Source organism: Pygoscelis adeliae, unplaced genomic scaffold (assembly GCF_000699105.1).
Source record: "Pygoscelis adeliae isolate BGI_AS28 unplaced genomic scaffold, ASM69910v1 Scaffold190, whole genome shotgun sequence".
NCBI lineage: Eukaryota > Metazoa > Chordata > Aves > Sphenisciformes > Spheniscidae > Pygoscelis > Pygoscelis adeliae.
Window position 1 is genome coordinate 936,757 of NW_008823922.1, and position 9,909 is coordinate 946,665.

Consider the following 9,909-nt stretch of genomic DNA (forward strand, 5'->3'; position numbering starts at 1 on the left):
TGTTACGTTGTGGAGGTGAGTTAGGTCTGTTTTGAGTTCTCTGGGGCAGTCAGGACACTGGGGTTTATAAATAATGTGGTGTAAGTGAGAGTAGTCACTTCGCAATCTCCGTGTCTTGGACTGCCAACACCCCCAGAAGTTGTGAGCTCAGTTCCCAATGGTACCTGCTGGGAAGGTTGCTGCTAGAGAAGGTGTGTCATCTGCTTAGCATGTGTTTTCTATATTGCATGAGACAAACATGTTTTGCTTACATATTGATGTCTATCTCCCAGATTATCACCAAATGGGTTTCATTTGCCACAAGTCTTGATTGAGGAATCTGGGCTTAAGCCTCCACCCAGAAACACCCACAGTGCTTGAGCTACCCTGTCTTGGCCTGTACTGATGACCCCTTTGATGTGATCTTTCACCTCCTAGAATAATCTTGTAGGTGAGCAACTGGGACATGCTAACACAGTGAACTGAGAAGCTAGAAGAAATTGAAACAACTTCTTTACTGACAGTGCCAGGAATAGTTCTTGAGAAGGATGCTGTTGTCCTTTATGTGCAGGCTGCTGCTGTGTCTACATCTCCTCAATCCTCAGTTGCCAGGTTATGAGCATGAAGACAGTTGTGCTCTTTGTAGTAAGGGGGTTAACATTAGTTAGTGTGAGGGTAAGTGAGTATCTGCATCTGTCCAACAATCAAGTGATTTCTCTCTGACATAAGTTTTCTGATGTTGGATTCCTTGGGATTTTGGGCCATTAAAGCCAACTACTGTCTGCTTAGATGCCAGGGTAGTCTTACAACTGAAGGTCTTCTGGGTCTGGCTTGCTGCTGTTGGTAATGTGAGAAGAGGAAAACAGGCAAAACACTCTATCAAGAGGATAGATGATTTAATTTAAACAAAGATCAGTAATACTTCAACAGAGAAGTTAGTATCTCTAACTTTTGGGTTTTCATGGGCTGACACCTCTGTCTCAGGTGGAATATGTGGTATTGATCTACAAGGGAAGAGATAATGAAATCTTAGTTGTAGCAAAATCAGTCGTATAAAAGGTAAAATCTTCCAAAATAAGTGATTCTTGAAGTGTTCCTTCTAATATGTTTGTATTTTCAGCAGTCATCCCCCTGTACCTCAACTTCCTCCGAGAGACTGCAGTCACCAAAATAATGTAACACCATGGAAAACAATGTAAAAAAAATGGCAAACCGATCAACAGTGGTTTGCATAAGCCATAGGGTAAACCCATTTACCATAGGGTAAACACCTATGCCAATTCCTATACCCATATTCTACTGGTAAATAAAAATCTTAAGGGTTTTTACTGGATGAATGAATTCCCTGTGTGAAGCTTTAAGGGTATTTTGTTATTAGTTCAATGATTTTCCGATACATTTTCTCAGTTGCATCAAGGCCCCAGATGAAATCAAGATGTCCCCAAGCAGGAAAATGCTCATGGTAAATGAGATTAGTAATCCGAGGAAGTAGCTTTGCCATGTCTTTCGGATCTGCAAATTTGTCACGTCCACCACTCCAAACGGCAATTGGTGTGCTTATCTTCTCTATCTTGTACGCAGGAGGAGTAGACTGTAAGAAAGGGAGACCTGAGTGAATGCTCTTTTATCAGAAGTTGTGTCTGGAGAAAGGATTCTGTGCGAGCACCTCTCCCCCCCTTCTGCACTCACTACAGTAAAGCAGTAAGGAGGAAGGCCACCCTCTTAGTGCTTGTTTCCCCAACCCCGTTCCCTGTCTACCGTGAAAAGGAATGATCCACCCTATTCCTGTGTCTTTCCTTCATGCATGGCTAGGAGTTGTCCTGCAGTTTGACACCTGCTTGTGCCCTTCAGAGGTGGGGATATGGAAACAGCAGTGTCTGTGTTTACCAGGCAAGAAATGCAGAGTTGTTGTTCATGTGTGTCCCATTTTTGGCTTATGTAGGGTCCTCTTCATGCTTTTATGGGGCATGAAGTGAAAGACTTTCAGTTGTATTGCTCCAGACTTCACTTGACACTCTCTTTAGGTCACAGTGTTGCTTCTGATGGAGTAATAGCCCGTGAACATACTTGCCTTGCCTATCCTCACAGAGGAAATCAAAGAAACACGGAAGAGTAGAATGGGGATCTTCTGAGACCTAAGCCAAATGACTTAATGCAGGACGTTTATTTGTCTACGGGGTGGTAAGGGACCATGTACAAGATGCTTTTAAATTGACCCCTATTATCTAAAGGTGGTTCTGTTGTTTTTCTCATTGACTGCTTTTTTGGGCAGTTTCCTAACGAGCCAAAGTATTGGGAATAGAACATTGCCTGTTCCAAAATTTAAACTTCAGTATTTAAAGACCTTATGTGTGGATGGAAGGTGTCTGAGAAATCTTTGGAGTCTTTCTCCACCTGTAAAATAATGTGCCACCCATAAAATAATCTGCCCTGACTCAGAAAAGCTCACTACAAGTCAACTGATCTGATCAAATCTCAGAAAACTGTCAGGCAAGTTATCAGTGTTACAGGAGGAGCGCAGCGTTTCTGAGTGTTGATTAGGCAGTAACCAAAGCTCCTAGTGACCAAGTTTTGCCCATTTCCTTTTTTCCGTACAGGCTACATTAGTTCACCACAGCAGTAGCCTCCACTGTGCTGTACTGAATCATGCCTTCTGTTTTATTTTTGTGGTAAGTAGCTTCCCAAAACCAAGGTATGCATTTCCACTTTTTTTTTTTTTTTTTTTTCCAACCCAAGTTTTAACTGAAAGGCAGACCTTGAGGATTTTTGGGGAAGTGAAGAGCTCCATACTCACCCAGCCCTAGGACTTGGGTGTGGCTCTTAGCCTTTTGGGAATGGCAGGTAAATTGACATGTCGTTGGACACATCCCTGCATCAGTAGGGGAGGCAAAAGGAACTTCTGTTCCCTGTCTGCGAGGAACGGTCTACGCCTTGTCTGTCAATAGACTTTTACACGTGTGAGTATTAGATTCAGGTGAAACATTATCTCAGACCACTCTCTCCCTCTTTCTGTAGCACTCAAGATGCTGAAATCTGAACTTTTCTGTTCTTAGTTTTGCCAGGACCCGAGGATGAGTTCTCAGGGAAACCGTATTGCCTTACCTGGTTGTATTTCTTCATGTTTTCCTTAGAGCCATAGTCATAAGCTTGAAATTGGTCTGCACGTGTTAGCTGTTAAAAGAACGGATGAAATGTAAGTGTTGAGAGACCAATCCTGCAGATTGCAGGAGGCATTTTCCTGCCTGTGATTGAAGTCAAGGCTCAGGCAGCGGACTGTGAGTTACTCCCACCCCTTCCTCTGGTTGCAGGCTTCCAGGGGTACTAAGGGTGGATTGTAGGGCGAGTGGCTTCATTGCCTTTCCTCTTGCTAACTTCCTCTCCGGATCCTCAGACGCCACCCTTGGTATGTTTTGTTTTTGACTATCTTAGTTAGCTAAAGTTGGGGTCCCTGTTTGTGACACGGAGGTGTGTCAGGGCTATTACTAGTCTAGTGTAATATAAGATCTCTCCTTAAACATCTTGTCTTTTGTGTGTCAGTTTTGCCTGGTCTGGTCACAGTAGGGGCAACATGTCCAGAGGCTCTGTACTTCTTACAAGAGTTTGGCTATTGGGAGCAGTGTGTGATTAGCTTAACACTAAACTCTTGTCTTCTTGAATGTGCTTTGTCTAAAAGGAAAAAAAAAAAAAAAGATGAATCCGTCTTACTGAAGACGTGTGTGCATTTTTTTTTTATCCAAACCTTTAAGTAACTGAGGATATGCTAGAAATCTGCTAGCTTGTCTATTTTCTGGCTCTGGGTGCTGGTGGTCTGCATTCTGGGAATTTTAGTCAGGGGTGTGTGCAGGAGCATGCATATATTTAGGTGTTGGCAGAAGTGGCCACAATTCTGTGCACACACAGTAATGTGTTTCTGAGCCAATGCTCTCTTGCCCTGGTCTGATTTGGATCATAGGCAGAACAAGCTGAGGTCTGAGAGTGGTGTAAGATGCCAGCAGAAGAGGCAGTTCGCCACTTTGCCATTGTGCCAGCAGAAGTGTTTGTGTGATTAACTGGCTTTGGGAGGTGATCCAGGCTGCAATTAATTCTCTGGGAGAAAAGCCTTAACCTGGATCACTTCTTTGTGTGGATCATCCCCTGGCTGCTCAAGTTTCCACTATCCTCCTACTGCCTGCCAAGTGCCTAGACCATGCTTGCGTTCTCTTCTGCAGCTTTCAAGGCATAAATAAAGATGAAGGCTGGAAGCCATTAGAGCCCAACATGCGGAGAGGCCTGGTGTGCCCTGGGCAAATCTCAGTGCCCGATACCAAAGGGGCAACTCAGGTAGTGGTCTGGTGAGCCATGGGAAACAGTGCTCCCTCTGTGGCAGGTGCTCACAGCAGCATGTGAGAAGATGTGATGGGCAGTTTCCCAGATCCTTCGCCTCTGGACTTCCCTGGAGGCTGTTGGTTGCATAAAAAGCAACAGTAAGAGTCTGTTTATATGTCAGTGCGCAGTTATACCTGATGCCAATGAATAATGTTCTGTACTGATGTTCCAGCAGGGGAATGTCCTACGTATGCATCTGTTCGACTCTGGAGAGAAAGCAGAAGTGTTATAAAGGCATGGAACCCGTGTTGTGACAGAATAAAGCTGTGAAGGACCTGCGCAACATACTGCTGCTCTGTTAAAACCCCATTTTAATAGGATATTCTTCAAATATCAAAAAGAAAGTTGAAGAGAGACTCAGAAATATGTGAGTTTACAGTAGGAATGAGTATGTAGAATTTTATCCCTTTGGGAGAGTCTTTCCCATTATAGTGCTTAGTCATACGGAAAACATCATTTGGGGAGTGTGTATGGCTTTTGTTTTTGCCAGTTTCTACAGTTTGTGTGATGCTTTTAAATAGTGCTGTGCTTAATTTGTAGAGGAGGATTGTTAATAGACTGTCTGCTCAAGCATAATGAGGCTACATGTGTGGGAGCTTTTTATGGGAATGCTTGTTAAATCGTCTGAGTATGACAGATCAAAGGCCACTGGAGAACAGACATGTTCTAGTTGTCATTACTTGAAAACCCCAACACATTTCTCTATGTTCCTGCAACTGTATGTAGACGTCAGGCAGAAAAATTGTTTTCCTTCAAAATTACTTTATCTTTACTTGTATTAAAGTGTTCTTGGACATGCTTACCGTGTTCAGATTTTGTATCCTGTCCCCAGCTATGTAGCAGAAGATACTGCCGCAAAATTTTCCCAGAGATCTGCAGATCCATGTTAGAGGCCCTTTCAGCAATTCATTCTGGTGAAGAACTCCTTTGCAGCCAAGTAGTAACTGAGGTGAGGAAAAGTGCAAAACTTTTTTTTTTTTTCCTTGTTGCAGGATTATTTTATGCAGAAAACTGTCACTCCCTCTTTTCTAATAGCCTCGCCTCTTAACTAAGATTGCTGAAACTGCTCGCCATCCCAGTATCCTTTAAAGTGTGTTCTTCGCAAGAGCACACCACATGTTCTTCCTGCTTCTTATTAGGCGTGAGTCCTGGAGGTCACTATCCATCTGGTTTTAGTGCACTGACCTCAGTGAGAAAGGGCCGTTGGCTGCACTCATGACTGCAGAGTATAGGAAGTCCCTTTTTGCCCTACTGTTTCTTCCAGGCAGGTGCACAAACTGTCCTGTGAATATTGCTACTAGGTAAAGAGGGACTAGACAAACGAGAAGGGTGTAGAGCTGGAGGCTCTATAGTCATGTAATGGGTACAGCTTGGACAGAAAGAACGTGTGCTCCTGCAGTTTGACATAAAATATAGCATGCAGGATTTCCACCATTCCCAGCAAATTCTATTAAAATGGCAAATTCTGGTCTGAAATAGGTATTTCCCTTTAAGTTTCCTTTATCATTTTACAAGTAAATATTTCACAAGCATAAATGAACTGCATGTCTAATAAAATTAAGATGTGCAATATCTTATCTGTGGTTTTCTACTAGCGCTTAAGCTAGATTTAGTAGACTATGTTAGACTCCTTTTATTCTGGTATTTGTGAGCTTCCTTCAAAAATATTTGATTTAAACAAATAATGGTGAAAGTATACCTGTTATCTTAAAGAAGTTCCGAAAGAGATACCGTGTCAAGCCTTGCAGCTTAGCTCTGTGGAAAGTCTGAAGTCCACCAGCACTGTCAGAAGTCTGATACACTGAATTCATTCTTAACTCATCACCCCCTTAAAATCAGTTCAGGTTGAGAGAATCCAGTAGAGACAAAGCAGACAGTTATGTCTTTTAGAAAGAGGAATGACATACCCTGATCAGTGACTGGGGAAGACGTGCAAATGTTACCAGAGGACTGGTAGCATGTGTGATTGTGGTTACTGGTCCCAAAGCAAAGAACACTTTAACCCTTTGAGCCAACTCAGGGTAAGTAGAAAATGCTACGAAGCCTGCAAACACAGAAGACACAAGTCCAGTTAGTGAAGAGATCTCTACAGACCAAACAAATAAAAAAGGAGTAGGCAGCAAAGAAGTGAGACTAGATTGGCAGCCCATTGTTTGTTGTCCATTTCTGTGCTGCAGACCGAAGGAAAATACTTTTTTCTTGAAATTTTTATTTGGGAGGCAGAGTTCATTCTAAAGATACAGGTTCATTAGAGCATGTCCAGAAATTGACTTTCTAAGAACTGATAAATTTGCATTAAGGCCATTTTTATGGGAGAAGATGCATTAATCAGATTTTCTTAATACAGATTCCCTCTAAAGTTCCCCAAGCTGTAATAAAATAATGAGTTTTTCAGCTTACAGTCTCTAAAAGACTATATATGTTTATGCTGGCATGCAGTAATACAATAATCTGAAAGTTGGTAGGTTAAAAGCAGAATTTTTTACTTGTAACTACGTGCAAACTCAGGTGAGAGTGAATACACACATAAAGGAAGCATATGGGGAGGAAAGGAGAGGAGAGAAGGTGCATCCCATCCTGTTTTCTGAACATGTCCAAATTTCTCCACCAATGGATTTGGTGAGAACTTTAACTGGTTGCCTGAAACACAGGTATCTAAAGATAAACAAGGTGTTGTCTTGGCCTGGATGATTTGTTCTGCCAAAAGACCCTTAGAATGCACTTATGAGAAGAAAGGAAAATAATTGACTAAGAATGTGGCCACATGCCACTTCCCCCCATTTTCTGCTCTGTTTCCAAGTTTATTTTTGTAAAAGGGCAATGGTACACCATGGCATAAACCCCAGTATCTACTCATGGATCTTATATGTAAATCATACATACTAACAACATTCAAAGACCGTAAGTGAGTTGATGTTCATATGCAGGTGCTAATAGCAAGAAGTTTTTAGCATTAATCTTTCTCTTCTAATTTCCCGTGTCTGGTAATTTGTTTTTAAATAATAATGTGGTGAGTTATAGTCATACATGAACTATGCTTTAAATGCCAGTAAGTCTGGCATTAAGTTATGAGACTTAGTAATTTTATGTTTTTTGTCTTCTGTTGTTTGAACTGTTTCATGGACTGTTGTGTTAGTATTTACATCTAATCCATGAGGATTTGACATATAAATCTTACAAACTGAGATTAATAAAAGCTCATTGTTACTGCAACTTTAAGAAAAACATCAAATTACTGGAAGATTGAAAAAACAACAATAAATGCTTAGAGTGTAATAAGAAAAGATACTTAGCAAACTATAGTACAGGGTACCTGGTAAATAATAGCTTTTATATATCAGTAATCCTTACTTACAGAAGTTAAAAGTGGTTTTGGATTGTCTATTATTTGCTTGTTTCAGATAGAACAGTTCTTAGAAAAGTTTCCCATACTTTGCAAGTGTCAGTTTAGAAAGTACTTCTTCCTAAGTTACTTCCATAACTTTTTATGAGAAAGAAAGATAGTTAACAGGGAGAGACATATTCCAATCAGGTAGTGATGTTAACTGTTTTGTACCCAGGCAGTCCTAACATTACCTGCAGTTGAAGCCTCTGAGTGACCAACATAATATACATCCTTCTGCCCAGTTTTATTCATGATGAAGTACAGCTCTGCTGGAATATCGTATTTACCTATCTCATCGAAGCTAAAGGGGAGAAACACAAAAAGCTAGCAGACAATTCGGCTATCACAGTGTAAGTTACTGAATGTCAGTTTTGTTCGTTGCACCAAGCAGGACCCACTGAAAGATGAGGTTGCACACTTTGTCTGTGTTCTTGCTTGAGTTGAGAAAGGGGGTAGAGAGACACAGCTGTACTGCCAGGCTGCCTGGTGCCTTGGGCTCTCTGCGGAGGAGGTGCCAGTTTCGCCTGTCAGCTGCAGCCCTTGGGGACCTGAATTTAAATATTGCTCTCACCAGCATGGGTTACAAAAAATATTTATCTCTCAGTTAAGATCAGTTGTGATAGATTAGATTTCTAGACTGAGCTGAGCAGTCTCCTCTCCTGTCCGCACTTGGGACATGGTATCTGGTGGGAGACTTCAAGGTTACAGATGCCTCCCAGTTTTGGAAGTGTTTTCCCCAAAGAAACCAGCACTGTGTATGAACAAAGGTGACCTGTGTACTTCCAGCTTTGCTTCTGTATGTGCTGATTCCAGAAGGGCCTGTCCAGATCATGTAGCCAAGTCCTTCTTATGACCCCCCTGACATGCCCAGAAGTGGCTGCATCTGGGGAAAAGAGTTGGTCTAGTCTCCTTAGATGTTGCGTGTCCCAGTAGAAGTCAGATTATATGAAAACCAGTAGGGTTTTCATATAATCCAGAAGGGGATTATTTCATGTAACCAGAAGAAGAAAGTTTCTGCATCCCAATATTAACTACCCAAGCTTGCTAGTCCCCTGAAAGTTGCTTTCTTCAGCAATTCTTTCTCCATGGAGTACCTGAACTGCCAGAACTCTTTCTGGCAGGGCTTAAGGGTCTTGTGTTTTAAAGACCAGGTGTCCCCTCGGCTATTTCCCATCCAGACATCATAGCCGGCATCTGCGAGGATGAAGCCTAGGCTGTTGTTGGGCAGGTTGGAAATCCAGTGAATAGAATCTCCTAAAGTACCATGGTGTAGCAAGACTGCAGGCTTTTTCCCTGTAAAAGAAGAGGGTTTTCTTATGCTGTAGTAGTAAGTAATGTGTAGTTAAAACTGGGGTGCAGAGTCTGGTTTTGCAGGAGTTTTTTAACCTATATGCAGAATTCAGGCCACATTCCTGACTAGGTGCTCTTGCTGAGATGGAAAGGTATGGAACGTGCCATTGCATGTGCAAAGGGGAAAGATGGGGGACCCATGTAAGAGTAGGCTCTCAGACCTTCCTTATGTCCTGTAACTGTGTCACACCTGTATTTTGGCTGTTCCTCCCAGCGGGAATTCTGAAGACACCAAGAATGTATCCATCCTCCGTAGTAACTTGATATTCCTCGCTGGGGTATCCATGATATCTGATAATTTCACTCTGTGGGAAGCCAAAGGAGAGCTTGTTAACATGCACTTACAGTGTAGAGATGAGTGGAGAAGGTGTCTAGAGGCTGCTTCTGGCCAGGAATGTGAAACTAGCCAAGAACATGCCAGGAAGATGCGTGTGATGACATATCGCTGGCTTTTTCTCTACTGCTCTGTGTTGTACTGGTAGGAAGGGACCCAAAAGGGATTCCTGCAGGACAGCACAACCCATGCCTCTGTCTTTTGGGGATGATCACATCTATGCTATGCCATAGCCATGGAGGCTGGAAGATGCAAACGGCAGTGAGAGCGGTTGAGCTGTGTTTGTGCGACGTGGTTTGTGTATGCTCTTTAACGCTGTACCTCTCAAATTGAAATACCAAGAGCTGCGTTTGCTCAGGTAGAAGCACCTCGTTATACTTGGAGCTTTCCAGACATAGCCCACGTTGCTTAGGTTTTGGCTAGGTAGTAATTGCTGTAGCAGTGGTACCCAAGCACTACACAGGCTTGTGAGAGTGGCAGGATGACAGAGTTCACC

The 9,909-nt window shown here is 42.4% G+C and overlaps 1 protein-coding gene across 1 annotated transcript in view; it reads right to left on the minus strand.

The window, feature by feature from the left end:
- Positions 1 to 1,336: 1,336 nt before the first annotated feature.
- The window catches only part of LOC103913683 (lysosomal acid lipase/cholesteryl ester hydrolase-like), a 9,677-nt gene continuing 1,104 nt past the window's right edge, over positions 1,337 to 9,909 (minus strand). The window contains exons 2-9 of the mRNA XM_009320212.1: positions 9,270 to 9,384; positions 8,824 to 9,022; positions 7,921 to 8,030; positions 6,252 to 6,388; positions 5,148 to 5,288; positions 4,479 to 4,550; positions 3,082 to 3,150; positions 1,337 to 1,570 (exon numbers count right to left, since the gene is read on the minus strand). Coding sequence (XP_009318487.1) covers positions 1,337 to 1,570; positions 3,082 to 3,150; positions 4,479 to 4,550; positions 5,148 to 5,288; positions 6,252 to 6,388; positions 7,921 to 8,030; positions 8,824 to 9,022; positions 9,270 to 9,384 — 1,077 coding nt within the window. The remainder of the gene's footprint in view (positions 1,571 to 3,081; positions 3,151 to 4,478; positions 4,551 to 5,147; positions 5,289 to 6,251; positions 6,389 to 7,920; positions 8,031 to 8,823; positions 9,023 to 9,269; positions 9,385 to 9,909) is intronic.